At 36.9% G+C, this 26,289-nt stretch overlaps 1 protein-coding gene across 2 annotated transcripts in view; it reads left to right on the top strand.

The window, feature by feature from the left end:
• LOC127846093 (metal cation symporter ZIP8-like) overlaps positions 1-26,289 on the top strand; it is a 113,317-nt gene that overhangs the window by 76,923 nt on the left and 10,105 nt on the right. For both annotated transcript variants that reach the window (XM_052377279.1, XM_052377273.1), the window contains one exon: positions 13,340-13,552. In XM_052377279.1, coding sequence (XP_052233239.1) covers positions 13,340-13,552 — 213 coding nt within the window. The remainder of the gene's footprint in view (positions 1-13,339; positions 13,553-26,289) is intronic.

The raw sequence follows: 26,289 nt of genomic DNA, 5'->3' as shown, positions 1-26,289 counted from the left end.
AGGAATAAAATTATATATTATTTTATGTCAATGTAATCGAAGATTATTATATACAAGAAAATAACAGTGGATTGGACAAATGACAATCTGAAGATAAAATGCTTGATGTGCATGTTGATATATTTTAAGATAATTGATCATTTTTAGCTCATCTATTTTTTGAAAAAAAAATACGAGCTATTGTCATCACCTTGGCGTCAGCGTCGGTGTCCGGTTAAGTTTTTCGTTTAGGTACACTTTTCTCATAAAGTATCAATGCTATTGCATTTAAACTTGGTACACTTACTACCTATCATGAGGGGACTAGGCAGGCAAAGTTAGATAATTCTGGCTTGCATTTTGACAGAATTATGTGCCCTTTTTATACTTAGAAAATTGAAAATTTTGGTTAAGTTTTGTGTTTAGGTCCATTTTATTCCTTAAGTATCAAAGCTATTGCTTTCATACTTGCAACACTTACTTACTATCATAAGGGGACTGTGCAGGCAAAGTTATGTAACTCTGACTGGCATTTTGACAGAATTATGTGCCCTTTTTATACTTAGAAAATTGAAAATTTGGTTAAGTTTTGTGTTTAGGTCCACTTTTTTCCTAACGTATGAAAGCCATTGCTTTCGTACTTGCAACACTTACTAACTATCGTAAGGGGACTGTGCAGGCAAAGTTATGTAACTCTGACTGGCATTTTGACAGAATTATGTGCCCTTTTTATACTTAGAAAATTGAAAATTTGGTTAAGTTTTGTGTTTAGGTCCACTTTTTTCATAAAGTTACAAAGCCATTGCTTTCATACTTGCAACACTTACTAACTATCGTAAGGGGACTGTGCAGGCAAAGTTATGTAACTCTGACTGGCATTTTGACAGAATTATGTGCCCTTTTTATACTTAGAAAATTGAAAATTTGGTTAAGTTTTGTGTTTAGGTCCACTTTTTTCCTAAAGTTACAAATCCATTGCTTTCATACTTGCAACACTTACTAACTATCGTAAGGGGACTGTGCAGGCAAAGTTATGTAACTCTGACTGACATTTTGACGGAATTATGGGCCCTTTATACTTGAAAATTTGGTTAAGTTTTGTGTTTTGGTCCACTTTGCCCCTAAAGTATCATAGATATTGCTTTCATACTTGGAACACTCGCAAACTATCATAAGGGGACAGTAAAGGAAAAGTTGCATAACTCTGGTTGTCATTTTTACGGAGTTATGGCCCTTTTTTGACTTAGTTCCTTTGAATATATGGTTACATTTTGTGTTTAGATCCACTTTACTTCTAAAGTATCAAGGCTATTGCTTTTAAACTTAAAATACTTTCATGCGGGTACTGTACCTGGCAAGTTGAATTTTACCTTGACCTTTGAATGACCTTGACTCTCAAGGTCAAAGTATTATATTTTGCTAAAATTGCCATGACTTCTTTATTTATGATAATATTTGATTGATACTTTGACAAAACAACCATTACCTGACATACCACAATTGACTCCGTCCAAACCATCCCCCACACCCCCAACCCCCCCCCCACTCCCCGAATCCCCCCTCAATCCCCCCCATTATTTTTTTAATAATTAAAGAGCATCTAATAAATGACCACCAAACCCTCACACTATACCCCCCCACCCCCACCCCCACCCCAAAAAAATAATTTGTATACCTCCCGGTAGGGTGGCATATAACAGTTGAACTGTCCGTCAGTGTCCGTCAGTCTGTCTGTCCGTCCGAAAAAAACTTTAACATTGGCCATAACTTTTTCACTTTTTAAGATAGCAACTTGATATTTGGCATGCATGTGTATCTCATGGAGCTGCACATTTTGAGTGGTGAAATGTCAAGGTCAAGGTCATCCTTCAAGGTCAAATGTCAAATTTATGGTGTCTGTCTGTCCGAAAAACTTTAACATTGGCCATAACTTTTTTAATATTGAAGATAGCAACTTGATATTTGGCATGCATGTGTATCTCATGGAGCTGAACATTTTGAGTGGTGAAAGGTGAAGGTGAAGGTCATCCTTCAAGGTCAAATGTCAAATATATGGCGTCTGTCCGTCCGTCGGAAAACTTTAACATTGGCCATAACTTTTTTAATATTGAAGATAGCAACTTGATATTTGGCATGCATGTGTATCTCATGAAGCTGCACATTTTGAGTGGTGAAAGGTCAAGGTCATCCTTCAAGGTCAAAAATAAAATTAATTCAAAGCCGCGTTCTCATGAAGCTGCACATTTTGAGTGGTAGAAGGTCAAGGTCATCCTTCAAGGTCAAAGGTTTTTTGTTTTTTTCTAATTTCAAAGCGGCATTATCATGAAGCTGCACATTTTGAGTGGTGGAAGTTCAAGGTCATTCTTCAAGGTCAAGGTCATCCTTCAAGGTCAAAAGTCAAAAAAAATAATCAAAGCAGCGTTATCATGAAGCTGCACATTTTGAGTGGTGTAGGTTCAAGGTCAAGGTCATCCTTCAAGGTCAAAGGTAAAAAAAATAATAATTAAAATTCAAAGCGGCGTTATCATGAAGCTGCACATTTTGAGTGGTGGAAGTTCAAGGTCAAGGTCATCCTTCAAGGTAAAAAAAATAAAATTCAAAGCAGCGTTCTCATGAAGCTGCACATTTTGAGTGATGGAAGTTCAAGGTCAAGGTCATCCTTCAAGGTCAAGGTCTTCCTTCAAGGTCAAAGGTCAAAAAATAATAATTCAAAGCGGCGTTACAAGAACAATATAGATACTTCATAATTTAGTAAAGACTAAGAGTTTGTCCCGCAATTGTGTATTATGCAGTGTTTCAGTTTTAGTAAACAGCATTGACACTTTACCCTCATCCCCTCCCAAAGAATAAAAAAATACACATCTTAAGCAGATTTTTTGTGTGTAAAAATAACAATCTTTGTTTCGAAACAATGTGTTTTATTGGACAATTTAAATTACATCTTATAACAGTGTTTTTCATTTCAGGGATTTAAATGCGTTAGCTATGTGCATACACTTATATGATCTTGTTGTCCTATTTTTATTAACAATACTGTTATGAGTTAGTGGAATTAGCTTCTAATTACATGCAAAGTACATGCACTAATCAGAATGAAAATAAATCCATATATCCGTTAACATAACAAGTTAAAAACATGATCTATTATCTAATATTAGGCATTTGTTCTTCAGATTGTCATTTGCCCCATTCACTTTTATTTTCTTGTATATAATAATCATGGATTATTTTCACACAAAATAATATATCATTTTATTCCGAAGTCTCTTTATGGTTTATATATGCAGTTAACATGTTAATTTCATCAAAAAGCTTTTCTGGTAATACTTGAAAATGTCATACGCAAAAACAACCATTTTGTGTACCAATTTAACCTGTATTTAATCATGTTTTCATATAATATATTCATGTAATATATTTCATCAAAAACAGTTAACTGTTGTTTTTTTTTAAATAATATTTATACATTCCTTAAGTTAAAAAGCTAACCAAAACGGTCGAAATTAGATGTTGTTTGCACAATTCGTGCAAACACAGTATTCTATAGGTTTATGGGCAGCCATCTTGGAATCCATCTTGGCTTTAGATACCATGTGATCAATAAGTTTCGTGGGTACACAAATAATGTTTCACCCCAAAAAATGTAGATTATCATCAGCATTTTCTAATAAAATTTTAGCATTATGCAGCGGAAGCCCCTGATACTGCGCCGCCTTTTTATTAATATATCCCTTAAAAAAATATAACTTCCCTTGTGAAAATGATCTGTACCTTCCAAATGATAAATATAAATTATCTCCCTTTAAAGCTTCTTACTTCTCTTGGTTTTTTTTCACCTTTAATCTTGAAGGATGACCTTGACCTTGACCTTTCACCACTCAAAATGTGCAGCTCCATGAGATACACAGGCATGCCAAATATCAAGTTGCTATCTTCAATATTGCAAAAGTTATGGCCAATGTTAAAGTTTTTGGACGGACGGACAGACGGGCGGAAGGACTGACGGACAGTTCAACTGCTATATGCCACCCTACCGGGGGCATAACAATGTGCATACACTTAACAAGTATCAAAAAGATCAAAATACATAAACATGACAAGTTAACAAGCCTCTCTATCTCAAAATATATCAATATGCACATTAGGCATTTCTTCTTTATATTTGTCCTTTACCCCACCCACTTTTCTTGTCTTCCTTATCACATTTATATTATAATATTCACATGAAATATTATACATTTATATTCCTTAGTCCAATAGGTATGTTTAAATGTAGTTAGGATAATAATTGTACCTAAACTATTTTTAGATACAAATTGAAACATGTTATAAGGACAAAAACATATGTTTGTTTACATTTTTTTCATTGATATAGTACATTTTTTTCATACAATGTTTAATTTTTTACCAAAAAAACTTATATGTTGAATAAGAATAATTATGTTCTAAATTGCTAAAATTAAAAAGCTTACCAAAATCATGGAAACTATATGTTGTTTGTGTCATTTGCGAACAAACGGCATTTCCTGTGTTTTTGGTCGGCCATCTTGGTGGCCATCTTGGATTTAGACCCCGTGGGCATGAATTTTTTCTTGGGAACCAAAATTTTCTTTTATCCCAAGATAATGTAAAACATCATCAGCATATTAAAAAAAAAAGGTTCCAATCATGCACCATGGACCTCCATTCCTACTAGACTATATAACCAGTGTCTGTACTTTTTCAACACAAACTTCCCTTGTTAAATGGAAACTCATATGGCCTTGCTGACATTACATTAAGATGGTGGATCATTTGTTTTCTCTTTAACAACCATAAAAAGCTTCTCTTTTTTAAAGAAAAAAGAAAAAATTTGTTATGAAACTTCAATGTTGATAAACAAAGCATAGATTTCACTAAATGTTTGTATGAACTTCACTTATTATAGTTTCACAATGAAAAGAACAACATTTATAAAGCATGATGACTGCGGCTTTATGGTAATTCAAATGTTCAACTCTTCTCTAAGCCTAAAAAATGTAATAATATGTTAAGCATTCTTTGAATTTTTGAATCCTATCAACCAGACAGGAAAAACAATTACAAAGACATTTTTCTCTAACAACTTGTTTATTTTTTTACATTCAAATTACCAGTATAACATAGTTAAAGGGGCCTTTTCACAGATTTTGGCATGTTTTGAAGTTTGCCATTAAATGCTATATATTGATAAATGTAAACATTAAATTTTAAAAGCTCCAGTAAAAAAACAAAAATAAAATTTAAAAAGGGGGAAAAAAAGTAGCCCGCAGCAGGGCTCGAACCAGTGACTGCCAGCATCCTGAAGTAAAAACGCATTAACCAACTGAGCTATTCTGCCAAGCATACACAAGATCTGTATTTTATACATTTTATAAGCAGTCTTCGTAGTTTCACAAATTTAAACGACAACAACAGAACTCTCCATTTATTCAATTGTTTCGTGTTGCAACGCTTTATAATTTTTAGCTTTTTATATCATCAAAAGATGCATATAATGGCTATATAAGACCATGGCAAATGCTCAGTAATACTGTTTCCTCACAAATATCATAACTAAACCGAAAATTTGCGAATCTGAAACAACTTTTTTCAATTTTGTCAATTTACTAAACCGTGAAAAGATCCCTTTAAATTAGGCTTATTTTAACTGTAAAATGATGTACTTTCTTTTCTTAGAAAAACAACTACAAATAAAAAAAAGCCATATCCTAGACCAAACTTGAGCAGTCAATTGCATACAATGATGAATTGTGTTACATATCTTCTAAAGTTCCCCTTAATTTGCATATTTGTTTTTTTGTGAAAACCTGTGAACATATTTAAAACTTTTATTTTGAAAGTTCGACTTGTAAGTGCTGTTTTAGAACTCATCAACAACACATCAGAAACCGGATTTAATGAAAGTTAACAAATGTAGGGTATTATGACTAATGGGAAAATATTTTGTTAACAAAGAACTTGCACTTTAAAAACATTTGAACATAGATGTTGCTTGATATGTCAAATTGCATTTTAAACCACATCAGATCCATATACACTTGGTTGCATTTTAATTAAGAACAAGTTTAATCTGCAGAACAGATCTCTTAAAATGCAGTTTATTGCTCTTGTATTTCAATAATATTTATTCTGTCTGTCTGTCTGTCTGTCTGTCTGTCTGTCTGTCTGTCTGTCTGTCTGTCTGTCTGTCTGTCTGTCTGTCTGTCTGTCCGTAGACCAGTTCGTTTCCGATCAATAACTCGTCAACAAATCGACCGATTGGCTTGAAACTTCACATGTGCATTTGCCTTGGACAGTAGATGACCCCTATTGAAATTGGGGTCACAAGGTCAAAGGTCAAGGTCACTATCACACTAAGTTTGAAAATCCTTTCCAATCAATAACTCATCAATGTATTGACCGATTGGCTTGATACTTCACATGTGCTTTGGCCTTGGACAGTAAATGACCCCCACAGAAATTGGGGTCACTAGATCAAAGGTTAAGGTCACTATCATACTTAGTGTGAAAAAAGTTTCCGATCAATAACTTGTCAACGAATTTAGCGATTGGCTTGATATTTTGCACGTGCATTTGCCTAAGACAGTAGATGACCCCTAATGAAATTGGGGTCTCTAGGTTAAAGGTCAAGGTCACTATCACACTAAGTGTGAAAAAATTTTCCTATCAGTAACTCGTCAACAAATTATCCATTTGGCTTGATACTTCACAAGTGCATTGACCTTGGACAGTAGATGACCCCTATTGAAATTGAGGTCACTAGGTCAAAGGTCAAGGTCACAATCACACTAAGTCTGAAAATCGTTTTCGATTTTCCGATGTGTGAACAAAGTTTCCAATCAATAACACGTCAATGAATTGATTGATTGGCTTAAAACTTCGCATGTGCATTTGCCTTAGACAGTAGATCACCCCGAAGGAAATTGGGGTCTATAGGTCAAAGGTCAAGGTCACTGTCACACAAAGTGTGAAAATTGTTTCCGATCAGTAAATTGTCAACCGATTGACCAATTGGCTAGATACTTCACAAGTGCATTGGCCTTGGACAGTAGATGACCCCTTTTGAAATAGAGGTCACTAGGTCAAATGTCAAGGTCACTGTTACAAACTATGTGTGAAATTGTTTCCGATCATTAAAACTTCAACTGATTCACTGATTGGCTTGATAGTTCACATATGCATTGGCCTTGGACAGTTAATGACTATTATCAAAATTGGGGTCACTAGGTCAAAGGTCAAGGATACTGTCACAATAAGGGTGAAAATTGTTTCTGATCAATAACTCATCAAAGAATTGACCGATTGGCTTGATAATTCACATGTGCATTGGCCTTGGACAGTAGATGACCCCTATTGAAATTGGGGTCAATAGTTCAAAGCCCTGTTTGGAGGGGCATATGTCTCCGCCCGCAGAACACAAGTTAAAGATTTGTATATGATTTTTACAGGATTATTTGCTTTAATATTGATTTTGGTATAAACATGCTGTGATGTAACCAAACCTTAGGCCATTTTGAACTGACTAACTGGTAAAACTGGTTCAAAAATACCTTTTGTTATTCATCCATGATTGATGGTAGAAACTACACTTTTTTTAAAGTCACAGTTAGATTTTAGCGACAAGTTTACTTTATTTTTCCCCATTTCAAAATATTAAGTTTTTAACCAGGATTTCCGAAGGAACAAAAATTGGTTATTAGATTGGCGAATGCGGGTGGACTGGCTGCGGCGGGGGGGCAGAACAAGCTTGTCCAGGCCATAATTATGTCGTTCATTGTCAGATTTTAAAATCATTTGGCACATTTATTCACCATCATTGGACGGTGTGTCCCGCGAAATAATTACGTCGATATCTTCAAAGTCAAGGTCGCCATGACTAAACATAGATTGATTTTAAAACAAGGGGGGTAACTTTGATGAACAATCAGTAACAATGCATATTTTGAGTTGTCTCCCTTTATCAGACTTTTTTTTAACTCACCGGAGCACAACATGCTCATGGTGGGCTTTTGTGATCGCCTTTTGTCCGTCGTGCCCCGTCGCATCAACATTTGCATTGTTAACTCTCTAGAGGCCACATTTATTGTTCAATCTTCACGAAATTTAGTCAGAAGGTTGGTCTAAATAATATCTTGGATGAGTTCCAAAATGGGTACGTTCGCTGGAAAAACATGGCTGCCAAAGGGCGGGGCATTTTTCCTAATATGGCTATAGTAAAATCTTGTTAACACTCTAGAGGCCACATTTATTTCATGATCTTCATGAAACTTGGTCAGAAGATTCTTCCCAATAATATCTTGGACAAGTTCGAAAATACTGCCGGTTGGTTGAAAAACATGGCCGCCAGGGGGCGGGGCATTTTTCGTTATATGGCTATAGTAAAACCTTGTTAACACTCTAATGGCCACATTTATTTTCCGATCTTCATGAAACTTGCTCAGAAGATTTGTCCCAATGATATCTTGGATGAGATCAAAAATGGTAACATTTGCTTGAAAAACATGGCTGCCAAGGGGCGGGGCATTTTTCCTTATATGGCTATATATGGCTATAGTAAAATCTTGTTAACACTTTAGAGGCCACATTTATTGTCCAATCTTAATGAAACTTGGTCAGAAGATTCATCCCAATAATATCTTGGACGAGTTCGAAAATGATGCCGGTTGGTTGAAAAACATGGCCGCCAGGGGCGTGGCATTTTTCCTTATATGGCTATAGTAAAACCTTGTTAACACTCTAGAGGCCACATTTATTTCCGATCTTCATGAAATATGGTCAGAAGATTTGTCTTATTGATATCTTTGATAGGTTCGAAAATGGTTACGTTTGCTTGAAAAACATGGCTGCCAAGGGGCGGGGCATTTTTCTCTATATGGCAAAATATATGGCTATAGTAAAATCTTGTTAACACTTTAGAGGCCACATTTATTGTCCAATCTTCATGAAACTTGGTCAGAAGATTCATCCCAATAAAATCTTGGAAGAGTTCGAAAATGATGCGTTGGTTGAAAAACATGGCCGCCAGGGGGCGTGGCATTTTTCCTTATATGGCTATAGTAAAACCTTGTTAACACTCTAGAGGCCATATTTATAGTCCGATCTTTATTTAATATGGTCAGAAGATTTGTCTTATTGATATCTTTGATGAGTTCGAAAATGGTTACGTTTGCTTGAAAAACATGGCTGCCAAGGGGCGGGGCATTTTTCTCTATGTGGCTATATATGGCTATAGTAAAATCTTGTTAACACACTTAGAGGCCACATTTATAGTCCGATCTTCATGAAACTCGGTCAGAAGATTCATCCCAATAATATCTTGGACGATTACAAAAATGATGCCCGTTGGTTGAAAAACATGGCCACCACGGGGGCGGGGCATTTTTCCTTATATGACTAAAGTAAAACCTTGTCTAGATGTCACATTTATTTTCTGATCATCTGGAAATTTGGTCAGAAGATTTGTCCAATGATATCTTGGATGAGTTAGAAAATGGTTTTGGTTGCTTTAAAAGCATGGCCACCAGGGGCGGGGCATTTTTCCTTATATGGCTATATATTATGGCTATAGTAAAACCTTGTTAAAGGGGCCTTTTCACAGATTTTGGCATATTTTGAAGTTTGTCATTAAAAGCTTTATATTGATAAATGTAAACATTGGATCTTAAAAGCTCCAGTAAAAAATCAAGAATAAAATTATTTTAAAAAGGGAAAAAAGTAGCCAGTACCAGGGCTCGAACCAGTGACCCCTGGAGTCGTGGAGTTAGTCTGAAGTAAAAACGCATTAGCCCTCTCGGTTATTCCGCCGGGTATACACTATTCAAGTATTTGATACCTTATATAAGCAATCTTCGTAGTTTCGTAAATTAAACGACAACAACAGAACTCTCCAAATTATTCAATCGTTTCGCGTTGCAACGCTTTATCATTTTAAGGTTTTCAAATCGTCAAAAGATACATACAATGGCTATATTGGACTATGGTAAATGTTCAGTTATACTGTTTCCTCACAAATATCATAACTAAAACGAAAATTTGCGAATCTGAAACAACTTTTTTCAATTTTGTCAATTTACCAAACTGTGAAAAGATCCCTTTAACACTGTAGAGGCCACATTTATTGTCCATTCTTCATGAAATTTGGTCAGAAGATTGGTCTCAATGATATCTTGGATGAGTTCGAAAATAATTATGTTTGCTTGAAAAACATGGCTTCCAAGGGGCAGGGCATTTTTCCTGATATGGCTATAGTAAAATCTTGTTAACACTCGAGAGGCCATATTTACTCTCGATCTTCATGAAACTTGGTCAGAAGATTCATCCCGATAATATCTTGGACGAGTTCAAAAATGATGCTGGTTGGTTGGAAAACATGGCTGCCAGGGGGCGGGGCATTTTTCCTTATATGGCTGTAGTAAAACCTTGTTAACACTCTAAAGGCCACATGTATTTTCCGATCTTCATGAAACTTGGCCTGAAGATTTGTCCCAATAATATCTTGTTATCTCAGGTGAGCGACTGTGGGCCTTTTGGCCGGCCCTCTTGTTTCAAATTGAAATCAAGGTTGCCAGGAGTAAAAATAGATTTAATTTGAAACAAGGGGGGTAACAATGCACATTTTGAATTGTCTCCCTTTATCAGACTTTTTTTTTTTTTATTTACAAACCTGGTTTTGTGACAATTTTGTCCCTTGTTTTTTGTTAGTTATCGAAAAAAAAAACGACCAATAATGCTTAACAGAGAAAAGAATTACAACCCATAAATGAAATCAATTATCTTTGGTAATCAAGTAACATTATCAAAACTTTAACTATGCTATTTAAACAATCTTTAAAGCCATTCCAGTTGAGATTAGAGTCTTCTTTCATGGTTTATTGCTTTACAAGTCAGGTTGCTGATTAAGGCATGTTCCTCGAATTAATGGGTTGATGCTAGACCACCTTTGATTAAGAAGTCTCTCCGTTTGTCTGTCCATCAGTCGGATGGACAGACAAACAGACAGACTTCTTAATCAAAGGTGGTTTGTGAAAACGCTCTGTTTTGTTACAGCTCTTAAGCAGTGTCAATATAAAGCAAAAACATTTATTTAAATTTATTAATGCAAAAACTTCTTTTATTATTTGTGTTAAGCTTCTGTTTTTTGTGTCAACAAGAAGCTATTTGCATAGTTAAAAGGCAGAGCTCCAGATAAGGGTCGTATTTGCGTAATTACGAATTATTTTCAAGTCCGTTACGTATTTATTTTAAAATCTTGTCGTACCATTAAGAATTACAAAATCAAGTTACGAATATTATTTTTACATCGGTTTGTATCGATTTTTATTGAGTTCTTTTTGCGTATTAAAGATATTTTTGGTGCTTATATAAAATGGTTATCGGGTTTGTTTAACAAAAAGCATTTTTTCCAATAAAAGCGGCATGTACAGTCTATCTGTCGAAAAACAATGGCGGCGCCAAGAGAGCTTCCTAAAAAACTGCAAAGCGTGCAAAAACACGCTTTTAACATATTGTACGCAAAGTGAGCCGAAGTTGAATGTTAAGAAAGACATTATAGAAAAGATCTTATACGATGTTGTATGTTCAGTTGCCGAAACAGTCGGAAAAGCTAAAAAAAACGCGACACGAAGGGTCTAAACTTAAACAAAAAAACATTGAACAAGTGGAAGGGACAATTCCCTTGGCCAATCGTTGAAAAGATTGAAGGGGAGACCCGTTTTAATTGTGAAATATGTACAAATTCATCGAAGGCATGCAATCTAAGCACAGTTTGGGCATATGAAGGTATTTGAAAAATAAAATTGTATAAATCTTAATAGATACTGTTAAACTCGTTTAAATTAAGTTTCTAGTATGTTTATTTTGATTTTTTGCATGAAAATAACCATTATTATTTATTTTTAGGTCATTTAGAAAAGTTAAGAATTATTTTTATGCCCCCCTTCGAAGAAAAGGGGGTATATTGCTTTGCTCATGTCGGTCGGTCGGTCGGTCCGTCCACCAGGTGGTTTCCGGATGATAACTCAAGAACCCTTGGGGCTAGGATCATGAAACTTCATAGGTACATTGATCATGACTCGCAGATGACCCCTATTGATTTTGAGGTCACTAGGTCAAAGGTCAAGGTCACGGTGACCCGAAATAGTAAAATGGTTTCCGGATGATAACTCAAGAACGCATACGCCTTGGATCATGAAACTTCATGGGTAGATTGATCATTACTCGCAGATGACCCCTATTGATTTTGAGGTCACTAGGTCAAAGGTCAAGGTCACAGTGACCCGAAATAGTCAAATGGTTTCCGTATGATAACTCAAGAATGCATACGCCTAGGATCATGAAACTTCATGGGTAGATTGATCATGACTCGCAGATGACCCCTATTGATTTTGAGGTCACTAGGTCAAAGGTCAAGGTCACGGTGACCCGAAATAGTCAAATGGTTTCCGGATGATAACTCAAGAATGCATACGCCTAGGATCATGAAACTTCATGGGTAGATTGATCAAGACTCGCAGATGACCCCTATTGATTTTAAGGTCACTAGGTCAAAGGTCAAGGTCACGGTGACCCGAAATAGTAAAATGGTTTTCGGATGATAACTCAAGAACCCATATGCCTAGGATCATGAAACTTCATAGGTAGATTGATCATGACTCGCAGATGACCCCTATTGATTTTGAGGTCAAAGGTCAAGGTCACGATGACCCGAAATAGTAAAATGATTTTCGGATGATAACTCAAGAACGCTTTTGCCTAGGATCATGACACTTCATAGGTACATTGATCGTGACTCGCAGATGACCCCTATTGATTTTCAGGTTACTAGGTCAAAGGTCAAGGTCACAGTGACAAAAAACGTATTCACACAATGGCTGCCACTACAACGGACAGCCCATATGGGGGGCATGCATGTTTTACAAACAGCCCTTGTTTTAAACTTAGTAGTAACGTTAAGAATAAAATTTCAGAATTAAGAATTATTTTTGAAAATCTAGTAGTAACGTTAAGAATTTCACAAAACCTTATCTGGAACTCTGTAAAAGGTGTATAAAATAAAAGCTGTTTTAACATTCCCTTATGATTGGGTCAACAAAGTATCAATTTCTGAGTATTCATGATAGATATTCACCATAGATATTCAAAATAGATGTTCACCATATATATCCAGAATAGATGTTCATCATAGATATCCAGAATAGATGTTCACCATAGATATTCATCGAATATATTTGTTGAGATGAATCATAATCGATTTGATGAATATAAGTGTACCATTAAAAAAACTTGCCAGTTTGGTGGTGTTAACTTGCCATGTTATGTTGTGTTTATATCAAAATTTTAGAAGAACAACGACAGAACACAAACTACGGGCACATCAATGGACTTCTCATCATTTCATCAAACCAGGAACCCGCTGCCATATAAAAACGTTGATGGTCTGCCTCATCTTTCACCGTGTGGCGAAAACGATTCATCAGGCTCGGACAAAGACAGTACAGGGACTTCAAGCATTTCTTTGACAGAAATAGACCAGGTGCGGGATGAAAATACACAGGTATTGGATCAAGTTTCTTTGATTTTTTGGTATGTTTTTAGCTCACCTGAGCACATTCTGCTTTTGTGATCACCTTTTGTCCGTAGAACGTTGTGCTTCATGTGGCGTCAACATTTACCTTGTTAACACCCTTGAGGCCACATTTATTGTCCGATCTTCATGAAACTCGTTCAGAAGATTTTCCCCAATAATATCTTGGACAAGTTTGAAAATGGACGAAAATGGTTTTGGTTGCTTGAAAAACATGGCCGCCTGGGGCGGGGCACTTTTCCCTTATATTGCTAGTATAGTTAAACCTTGTTTACAATCTAGAGGCCACATTTATTGTCAGATCATCATGAAATATGGTCAGAAGATTTTTCCCAATGATATTATGGAAGAGTTTGGAAATAATTCAGGTTGCTTGAAAAACATGGCTGCCAGGGGGAGAGGTATTTTTTCTTGTACAGCTATAGTTAAACCTTGTTAGCACTCTAGAGTCCACATTTATTGTTCGATCCATATGAAACTTCAGACGATTAGTCCCAACAATATCTTGGACGAGTTTGAAAGTAGTTCACATTGGTTGAAAAACATAGCAGCCAGGGGGCAGGGCAATTTTGCTTGTATGGCCATAGTAAAAACCTGTTAACACTCTTAAAGTCACATTTATAGTCCCATCATCATGAAATATGGTCAGAAGATTTGTCTCAAAGATATCGTTGAATAGATTGAAAATTGTTCCGGTTGCTTGACGTAAAAACATTTTTCCTTATATAGCTCTATATGGCTGTAATAAAACATTGTTAACACTCTAGATGCCACATTTATTGTTGTGTCTTCATGAAACTTGGTAAGAAGATTTGTCCTTATAATATCTTGGAAGAGTTTGCAAATGGTTCTTGTTGGTTTAAAACATGGCCGCCAGGGGCGCCAGGGGGCGGGGCATTTTTCCTTATATGGCTATAGTAAAAAAATAAATAACATTCTAAAAGTCACATTTATTGTCTAATCTTCAAGAAACTTGATCAGAACATTTGTTTTAATTATATCTGAGATAAGTTTGAAAATGGTTCCACTCTGTTGAGAAAAAATGGCAACCTGGGGGCAATTTATAGTTCACTCTTAATGAAACTTGATCAGAATATTTGTTCTAATGATATCTATGGCTGCACAGAACAGGTTCATTCCTTTATATCTCAGGTGAGTGACTTTGTTCCTTTCAGGCCCTCTTGTTATTGTTTTTAGTTCACCTACATGTAAGCACCATGTACTTAAGTTGAACTTTTGTGATCTTCTTTATTTGCCGATTGTGGTGTGTGTTGTGTGTGGTCCATGGTCAACATTAGCCTTACTCTAGAGGCCACATTTATTGTCCAATCTTCATGAAACTTGAACAGAACATTTTTCCCAATGAAATCTTTGCTGAGTTTCAAATCGGGTTAAGTGAGGTCTAAAGCTAGGTCAATCAAATAAAAGAAAAAGCTTGTTTACACTCTCGAACTCACAATTATTGTTGAATCGTCATCACACCATGACAGAACATTTGTTCTTATGATTTCTCAGCACAGTTAGAAAATTCTTCCAGTTGGTGGAAAAATATTGATGCCATTGTGAAACGTTTTTAACTCCTTAGAAGTCTCATAAGTCCAATTGTCATGAAACTTGGTCTGATCATTTGTTCTAATAATGTCCTTGCTGATTTTGAATATGGTTTAGGTTTGTCCCATAACATGGTCACTCGCGAGCAGAGCAGATTTTTGTTCTCAGAGAATCTTGGTTTGAAAGAGGTTAAGGCATGAAGAAAAAGATTGCAGCCAGGAGGTGGGCAGTTTTTGGTATATGGCTGTTAAGTGTAGTAAATTGTTATTTACACTCTATAGAAGTCATATGTTTCGTCCAATCATTATAAAACTTGATCAGATCATTCATTCTTTTTATATCTCAGCAGATTTGAAAAATCGTTTTGGTCTGTTGAAAAACATGGCTGCAAGGGGGTGGGGCATTATTCTTTATATGGTTTTGTGCATTAGCTTGTAGAAATCAGTAAACTGTTTGTTCTTCAAACAATTGTTATTTTCTGTTTAGGAAAAATGCAAGCCAACTAAGCAGGTAATTTGAATGTCATAAATACTAGGGATGGGACCAAATATCTGAATATTCGAAAATCGGCCGAATATTCGAATCAAATTCATATTTGAATATTCTATTTTTATGCAAAGATACTTCCAAAAAATGTATAGGTACATGTACAAAGTCGCAGTTTTGGTTTCCATTATAAGTCATTGCTTTGAAAACAGCTTCCATCAATGAACGAGATGATAATTGGCAGACGGGATGTTATAAGGACCAGTCGTCGATTTACTATCAATTCATAGTTATGCAATATGTACAAACTTTTTTCTGAAAATCAGTCGAAAATGAAAGAAAATTTATGTTAAACATTTACGTATATTGATAAACATTAAACAATTGTGTTTTGACAGGGTTTTTTACCTCAGCGGTCAATTGTATAAACAGTGGTTAATATTAACTTTGTAACTTGATTAACGCAGTTATTTAGATGGTTATGTTACTGCAAGATAATTGTATTTGTATAAACGATGGTTACTTCGTTATAACCTAACCATTTAAATTTGTTAACTTACCACAGTAAAATAACCTACAATGCAACCCTGAAAATGACGTCGTTTTCGCGCAATTTGTCAGACGAACATTGTCCAATGTGGCCTCTGACTCTGCCACAAAAGAAATAAGCGTAAAAAGGGCTAAACCCTTTAGTGACCGAGAGGTAGACGTTTTAAGAACTTAATGAAAGAAAATCTTCATAAACTCAAAGCAAACCAAAGCGACCACTCGTTACCTAATAAGTAATGGACACCATGCTCGTTGTAGTCAGAAACTTGGTACAATACATTATTTATAGCCCCATTAACACTCAAAATCAACGAATATTTCGAAAAATATGTTATAAAATAAAGTTAACCTATTCAAAATCATTGTTCCTTAAAGCAAAAGCCAAAATGTGAACGCTAGATGTGGTCTGGTAACATAGACTTAACAATATACATTGTTACCAGACCACATCTAGCGTTGAAGTTATGGCTAGTATATACGGAACACTGATTTTGTATGGGTTAAGTTTATTTTTATGAAATAATTAACAAAATATTCGTTGATTTTGAGTGTTAATGGGGCTTTAACGGATCTGTCTGGTTATGATGTTTACGCATTGAATCACAAAACGCATTAATTTATCGGGATGATATAACTATTGTGGTTAGTCTACATAAGCGACACGGTAATTCACATGGACCGAAGTAGGGTGCAACGAAGCAATACAACGAAACGAACACATAATTAAAAAAATATTTTGTCACAAGATTTATTATCGAATCCCGTGTGAATACAGTTTCATGCTTTTGTACATAATTTCACGAAATTTATGATCGAATCCCGGCTGTATAAAGTTTGAAGCAATAAAAGTGTGCATTTTGCAACACTGCGTTTTGCAAGATAGAATCTTTATTTGAAATATGAAATGAGTAAAATAGACATAAAATTATTATTTGGAACGAAATCACTTGCATTGAGTATCAAATTAATTGAAGTTTGTATTTAAATAGCTATTTTTTTTTGATGTTCTTGCCATTAAGCATTTAATATTGGGGACTTAAAATGATAACTTCATTCATGTCAAGTTACCGAACTAATATACGTAACATCACTAAAAATATGTTTCAATTAAGCTTCATTTAATTTAATGTTGTTCACTTAGCTTACTGTACCTTATACATATTGAAGAGTACAGAAAACAGAAAATTGTTTAAGCTTTGAAAATGCTGTTTTTTTCTCGTGATTGGTTTAATCTTAAATGCAGTCTAACAGAGCTGTCATACGCCTAACATACCGGTAATGTTGCACTCGAGAAGTAGAAGTTGGTTGTCAATAGGGGTCAATAAAAGAATTAGCGATGGTAAGTTTTAGCCAGACAGAGCTTGAATAGCGAATTTTATTGTGAATTTATAGAACCTATTAACCAATATCTGGACAATTGTCTCATTTCGGGACGCCGGAACAATCATCAAACTGGCGGGACTGTCCCGTCGAGATCTGGCATGTATCTTTTAATTCCGTTATCCATATATCAAATCAATGATTATCTAATCAGAAATTAGTTTCTCAAATCTAAACCAATTAAATCGTTCTTAAATAGTTCTTTATTCCTGAAAAAAATAGGGAAACCAAAAGCATAAATATTACCAATGAAAAGTAATCCAGATCAATTATAAGTATTGAAATAAATTAGAATTACGGTAATGAGTTTTCCTGAAATATCTTACATCTAATGAAACTAAACAGTATTTATTTTAAAAAAAGAGCATAAATATCAATGATCTTTAAAAAAATATGACTATCCTGTTTTTCAAAGCCGCACATAAGATACGATTTATAGTGGCATTTGTGGCAATCAGGAATTATAGTAATTTGCTCCGGACGGTCATAAATTCTGACTTTTAAATATAAGGCTTAAAAGTCGAATATTCGAATATATTGGAATAATGACAAACGAATATTCAAATATCGTTTCCAGTATTTGTTCCCATCCCTATTAAATACATTCCTGCTATCCCTAGCTTTACCTTTCTAGGTGGGTTAGCTTCTCCAGAAATCTTCAAGTGCCGGAATTCGGCCACCTCTCTCACTGAAAACAGATCAGGTTAAACATAGAACAATGTAACCTAACCGGAAATCAAGAACCGTAACTCATCTTACTTTTCTGGAGACACACCGTGCAGATCGCCATTTTTTATCGGCTTTAAATTTGTAATTTTTGTTCAATTCTGCGTGGTGGATTTGGGTTTGAAATGTATGAATTGTATAATTTATCGTTTCTACTTCATTCAGAAATCTTTTCTTGTATTATTTTGTTGATAATTGTTTTTCACATTTTGCCGGGTTTTTACATGTGCTCATGAATTGAGCACGAGGATTTCGTGATTTATGTCAACAAGTTATTGACTATATTATGCAGTGTAAATAATTTGTTTAACTGAATATTTCAGTTATTTTGTTCATTTCACACTTTTTTCTTACGTGGATTCTTTTCTTTTTCTAATTTCAGAATAAGAATGAATTTACAAACTAGAGGTTCACGTGGTCACATTAAGGATTCGTGGGATTCCCACAATACTTATTTGTTATGTACTTATTGTACCTTTGATCATAAATGCTCTGTTTGTAGTGCGTGGTACGATGCGACGTGGCAAAAAGCAATTCGTCGCAGAAACTTTCTGAGCAGAAAACGGGCAGATAAACCTTCATCAGATGAGAAATTCCCGGTGACTTTACAGACTACAGACGAGTATTTGCAGCATCAGTCACCGGGTATAGGGCAAGATAAAGATCGTACTATGCTAACTTCGTTAGAAAGTCGATCAACATCAGACCATATGGTGACAACCGTCAGCGGTCTATGCCCGATGGCATTGGTCAAGGACTACGACCAATGCCAGACCATTTGGCAGCCGCCATACGGTCATTGCCTGGTGACAACACTGGATAGTATAACCAGTACGTCACCGGGTAATGGACCGGTCCGGTCACTGGTCCATGGCACTGGTCACCAGTCCATGGTACCAGTCACCAGTCCGTGGTACCGGTCACCAGGGACCGGTCCGGTCACCAGGGACCGGTCACCAGTCACCGGCCAATACCACCGGTCACCAGGGACCGGTCTGGTCACCGGTCAATAATACCGGTCACCGGTCAATACCACTGGTCATCAGGGACCGGTTTGGTAACCGGTCATCTATCAACAGTGACTGGTCCGGTCACCGGTCAATACCACCGGTCACCAGGGACCGGTCCGGTCACCGGTCAATACTACCGGTCACCGGTCAATACCACTGATCACCGGTCATCAGGGACCGTTCCGGTCACCAGTCATCTATCAACAGTGACCGGTTCGGTCACCGGTCAATGCCACCGGTCACCAAGGACCGGTCCGGTCACCGGTCAATCCTACTGGTCACCGGTCAGTACTGCCCGTCACAGTTCACCGGTCATCGATTGAGAAAGAGACATAGATCATCATCATCGATATATTCCTCCTCTTCTTCTTCTTCTTCAAAGGCATCCGAGTCGTCAACTAGTACTGAAAATAGAGGTAGATGTCGTACACGATCTCCTTTATCGAGTAGTCCTCATTCACGACGTCGATATGATCGATACCGATCATCTCGAGACTCTAGGAGACGTTATTCTAGGAGACGTTGTTCCCATCAAAGCCGATCTGTTTCTCGGCATCGTTAGGATAAAACTCGTAGTCATGCTTCACGTAGACAGTGTCGCTCTGACTACCCTTATCCTACACAGTACTATCCTGTCTCGGATTGTAATGTTGCTGTACCCTATGTACCAGATCCAGTTTCCAGTTTAACATTAACAAATGTTGCTGTGACTGGTACTACTTTTCAGACCTTGTCTTCTGGTGTTTTTCTCACCACTACAGATACTTACTCTGCTCCACGGGTATCGGCTTCATTACCTATTCAGGTACTTCCTGCTTCGGAACCGTCTAATCCGGACACGTTATGGCTTCAAGATTTGTATGTATAATTCGTACCAGTATATCCTGATATTTACCGTCATCTTCCAGTTTTAATTGTCAGGGTGTTGATTGTGTAGATGGTCATTCATCATTACCAGATACTCGCAATCTGGTGCATGATAATCGACCTAGTTAATTTCTACTTATGTTTCCCCTGATTCTATACACACTGCTGGTGTTGTAGACAATGAGGCGGATTCAGAGGCAGATTCCAATGATGACACTTATCAATATTTGTCATCAATTAATCAGATCTATGAACTAATATTTCAACTCTTGGTGATGATTTTTGCCCAAGACCTGCGGAGATGTCTACTAATTGGACGATATCTATCACGGAAAATTAGTTCGTACATTTGATCCCAACAGGCTTTCTAAGGCTACTTCTCGCCTTGATACACGCCTTCCTATTGGTTTCTACTGTCTTATCAGTTTTTTAATCTTTTGAATCAGCTAATAAGACCATTCCTAAAGAGGAGAACTGTGGAAAGTGCCTTAGGATTTATCTGATCCTAATCATAATGAACGTACTAGAAGCTACAAGCGTTCTGTACCAGATCCAACTTCCGGCTTGGATGTTGCCAAATTACTGGTTCAGGATCTTGACATCAATAAGCTGTTGCTTAATATGCCAACTTCTTCAACTTCTGTTTCTGTTCCTTATTCAATGTTGGAACATTGGGAAGTGAGAGAACGCAGATCTTTAGGTCTTACCAACCAGATAGATCTCATGCTAGCAACTATTTTGCAGTTGGTGTGTGATTGGTCGGACTCGGTTCCTGAAGAACTTCGTGTTTTGTTAATTCATCTTTCATAAACGACATTGTCTCTTTCACATAATGCTGCTTCTTCAATGTCGGAGATGCTAAGGATTTTTATTCGCCTTGTTTCTAGACCAATGGCATATCCAGTAATTAAGAAGGATAGGAGGAATAACCTTTTCTCTAAAAGGCCTTCCTTGAATCCTCGGTCAGTTCCTAACAGTCTTCATTCAACAGACCTTCTGTTACTCAGAAATCGTCTGTTAAGTAATCTGGTAGGAAGAACAATTCTCAGCCGGATAAGAGTTATTCCAAACCTTTTACCGGCAAGGGTGGACCTCCTGCTTACCAGCCCTAGGTACCTACTCTTTCTACCGCCTTCTCATCCGATGCCGGAAATACAAGTAGGGGCCAGACTTATACATTTTTCAAATTGTTGGCTTTGTATAACTAAGGACGCTTGGGTTCATTATCTCGTTACTGAAGGCCTGACTTTTCAATTCGAAAACAGACCTCCACTCTCTTGCATCCCTGTAGAGCTGGTATCTACAGATTCCAGAGTCCATTCTTGTTCTTTTGGAAAAACAGGCGGTAGAAAGGGTTACAGACCCTTATTCTCCAGGATTTTACAGTCGTCTTTTTCTTGTTCATAAGAAAAATGGTTCCTGGAGACCAGTAATAGACTTAAAAGTTTTCAACATGTATCTACTCAAACCAACTTTCAAGATGGAGACTCCTTCCTTCATAAGGAATTCGATCAAACCTCTGCACTGGGTTTTTTTCTTGGACCTGGAAGATGCGTACTTCCATGTTCTTATACACCCCAACTACCGGAAGTACCTTGGTTTTGCATTTCGAGGCCAGGTATACCAGTTCCGAGCGATGCCAATTGGGTTGGCGACAGCCCCTCTAGTCTTTACCAAGCTTATGGAAACAGTAGGAGCACATCTCAGTGTTCACGGTATTCTGCTTCTTCAGTACTTCGACGACTGGCTGTTACACCAGCTCGATGGTCAATTGCTTCTGCAACATCTGAAATTTTTCTTGGAAGGAACTCCTATCATTAGGGCTCCATTTAAATGCATACAAATCAGACCTCAATCCATCTCAAGATTTCACTTTTGTGGGAATGAACTTCGTGACTCACATCAACAAGGTCAGAGTGTCTCGTCAACATATATCAGACCTTCTGGTGAAGGTCATTTGGGTTTTGTCCCAATCTCATATAACAACTCAAGAGTTCCTATCTCTTAACGGTATCCTGAGCTCAGTAGCAGGCTTTGTGCAATTAGGACGTCTGTTCCTTTGTCCTCCTCAGCATTACCTCTCAGCTTATTGGAAATGGTCTCCGGACAATATGTTATCGCAGATTCCTATTCTTCCGGAGTTAATACCACATCTTCAGTGGTGGCTAGACGAAGAGACTCTCTTGGCAGGAGTGCCCCTTCTTCCTGCGCAACCGTCTTTGTATCTTATGACGTACGCAAGCAAGGAAGGGTGGGGTGCTCATCTGGAACCACTCAGTCTGGCAGTTTCAGGGTTGTGGTCTCATCATGAGTCACATCTGCATATCAACAATCTAGAAATGCGAGTGGTATTTCTAGCTGTATTTCATTTACAGTCACATCTTCGAGACTCTTGTGTGATGGTGTCAACAGACAACACATCAGTTGTTACTTACATTCAGACACAGGGGGGGAACACATTCTCACTCCCTGTATCAGAAAACCAAGGAATTACTTGTTCTTTGCAAGACGCTCAACATTTGTCTTCTGGTCAAATTTATTCCTGGTCGTCTCAACGCCCTGGCAGACGGGTTGTCTCGCAAACACCAATTACTTCCATCGGAGTGGACACTTCATCAGGAACTTACCAATCAGATTTTTCTCATGTTCGATTATCCTCTAGTCGACCTATTTGCAACCAGACACAATCACAGATTTCCTCTGTATGTGAGTTCGGTTTACGATCCAGCAGCGTGGGAAGTAGACGCGCTTTCATTCAAATGGGACCAACTGGACGCTTACGCTTATCCCCCACCCATTCTGATTCCCCAAATATTGGCGAAAATCAGGATGAGTTCGTGTCGCATACTCCTGATCGCCCCTTGATGGTCCAGGATATAGTGGTTCAACGATCTTCTCAGTCTCTTGTACGATTATTCCAGGACACTTCCTCGCTGATCAGATCTTCTGTCTCAAAGAGGCAGACTTCATACGGATCCGGCAATGTTCCACTTACACGTCTGGCTGTTATCAGGCAATCTCTGCAAAAAAAGGCTTTTCTGTCAGGGCTTCAAACCTCGTTGCTTCTGCAAGGATGAAGTCCACCAGAGCAGTCTATGATGCTCAATGGAAACTCTTCACTAATTGGTGTATTCGAGGGAAAAGTGATTCCTTCAATCCCTATGCTAGAGGCATGACGGATTTTCTCATCGATCTTTTTGATGATAAGAAACTTTCTCTTAGCTCCATAAATGGATATAGATCTATGATTTCACATACATTGGCTTTTACTAAATCATCACAAGTCTGTGCTGATCCAGCGATTTTGGAACTGATTGGATCTATGGAACTTAAACGTCCTGTTTCTCGTACACTGGCGCCTAAATGGGATTTGGCTTGTGTTCTTGATTCTCTAGATCAAGCTTCTTTACAGTTCCTAACTTGGAATACCGTTTTCCTTCTTACTATGGCTTCAGCCAATAGGAGAAGTGAAATTCATGCTCTTTCTATCGAGGATGGTCATTTTCGTTTTGATTCCTTAGATGGATCTGTAAAGTGGTTATGTCAGTCAGGATTCCTTGCTAATAATCAACTCCCCTCTATGGCTTCTAACCCTTCAAAGTTCCAAGTCTTTTTAATACTTGTGGACATGAAGATGATGATAGACTTCTTTGCCCGGTCAGGGCTTTGAAGGTCTATCTTAAAAGAGTAAAGTCTATTCGAGGTTCTAGCAAAAGACTTTTCTATCCGTTAAAAAGGGGGGGGGGGGTAGGTGTCTGCGGCATTTATTTCGCGTAAGGTAGCCTTGACTATTAAGAAAGCTTATTCATCTCTCATCTGGGGATTTATCCCTGTTTAAGATTAGACTGCATGAATTAAGAGCTCAGTTGGCTTAGTGGCATATATATTAATAATGTTCCCCTTTCTGAAGTGCTTCAAGCTGCTTTCTGGTGGAATCCGACCACCTTTTCCTCTTTCTATCTTCGTTCTCTTGAGTGTCAACAAGACAATTTATATATGTTGGGTTCTCTTGTGGTTGCTCAAACAGTAGTTTCTTCCATGGTTTAAAATCTACTGGCGCTATTCAAAAACTTAAGTACAATACTGTACTAACGAAGATTATCTGAGGACATATTTCTACTATCTCTGGCTGAAAAACCTGAATATGGGTTTTTGCTGTGATGGGAAAATATAACGATAACCTCCCGCAACAGCAACAAAATCAGCTAGGGATAGCAGGTATGTATTTATGACATTAAAACAAATTTTCTTAAAATAAAATTCATTTTAATTATTAAATACTTACCTGCTATCGGTAAGTCCCACCTCCCAACCCGCTCATCGTTTAATATTTTCATAATTGCATGAAAAGAAAGATGAGTTACGGTTCTTGATTTCCGGTTAGGTTACATCGTACTATGTTTAACCTGATCTGTTTTCAGTTAGAGAGGTGGCCGAATTCCGGCACTTGAAGATTTCTGGAGAAGCTAACCCACATAGAAAGGTATAGCTAGGGATAGCAGGTAAGTATTTTATAATTAAAATCAATTTTATTTGAAGAAAATTTGTTTTTAGGGGGCACTATCTATTATCCAATGACAGTATATTAACTGAGTTATTACTCTACAGAAATGTTATATTAATTTCCTAGTATCAAGGGTTGAACATTAACTTATTGAACCTGAACAATAGAAATATATTAGACAGAAACATTAACAGCTATATTCTTAGACATTCATTTTTGTTTTTTAAGTACCAGCTATTTAAGGTCCCTTGTTATTATACACTTAAACAGTTGAAACCCGTCGGCTCGAACTCGCCGGGCCATCTGGAATTCCAGCCAACCAATTTCTAATATACAAATGTTAACTATCATGAATCTGCAATGGATTTACATCTCCAGTTGGAGAGTATTCATACTGCCAAAACTCCGTATGATTTTCTGCTTTTGAATTTATAAGAACCAAATATATATGCACTCAATGTATTTAATAAATATTTTAACGTAGTTACACAGCAGTAAAGTAGTTATTGCAAGTAACTCGCAGGCTGTTCTGGCTTTATGCTTTTTTGCGCATGGCAATTTTCACTTTGCTTCTGAGTGGGAAAAGGTTAAATAAGCATGTGTTGTCTAGATGATAAATAGCCCCTGTTACGAAGTAGAGAGGGTATTACTTGTATCACCATAGACTTTTGTCTTTGAGCGCAAATTCGTCTGCAGAAGTTTGCTTAAGCGTTGTCTTGTACAACATTCCAACTTGCATGGTCCTTATAGTATGAGTTAGGCAAGTGTGACTTCTGTACTCCTACGTTAAAAATTACAAAAGTTTCCCCCTTTTCAACTTAGAATGTTATGGTCACAACTTGCTACAGTATACTACCTACAATGTTTGGGGGTACATACCACTATGTGTTTCAGTTATATTGATGTAAAATTAACTTAAAAATGGATTTGTGCATTTAAATGTAGATCTACAATAGACTGTCTTTTTATTTCAACTTGTTATACCATGTTTCTTAACATAAATTGGCTTATAAGCTTATTGGCTTTGTCTGGAGTAGCAATCTTACCTCATTTTACAATTTCCATTATTACCTTTATGAAATTGGATTTTACATGCATTTCAAACAAACATTTTGAGCTTCGTTAAAATAGGAACTACACGGAACAGGTCTTTTCAATTAGAATAAAGTGCTTTATGTTGAATACAACGATAAAATGATACATTTACATGAGATTCACATGATTTTGCAGAAGCTTACATGTACTGCTCATATTGAATATACTCTTGCTTATGAAGGAAGTCTTCACATGACACATTTTGTCTTGTCATTAAGGGTTTCTAGTGTAGGAAGTCTTCACATGACACATTTTGTCTTGTCATAAAGGTAGGAAGTCTTCACATGACACATTTTGTCGTGTCATAAAGGTAGGAAGTCTTCACATGACACATTTTGTCTTGTCATAAAGGGTTTCTAGTGTAGGAAGTCTTCACATGACACATTTTGTCTTGTCATAAAGGTAGGAAGTCTTCACATGACACATTTTGTCTTGTCATAAAGGGTTTCTAGTGGAAAACAACACTTGTGTAATGTCAATCACCTCGTGTTTGATATGAAGGGGTAATCTATCAGGTCCTTTCAATAAAGTAATAATTA

This window comes from Dreissena polymorpha, chromosome 1, assembly GCF_020536995.1.
Source record: "Dreissena polymorpha isolate Duluth1 chromosome 1, UMN_Dpol_1.0, whole genome shotgun sequence".
NCBI classification, from domain to species: Eukaryota; Metazoa; Mollusca; class Bivalvia; order Myida; family Dreissenidae; genus Dreissena; species Dreissena polymorpha.
This window is presented reverse-complemented; position numbering and strand designations above follow the sequence as displayed.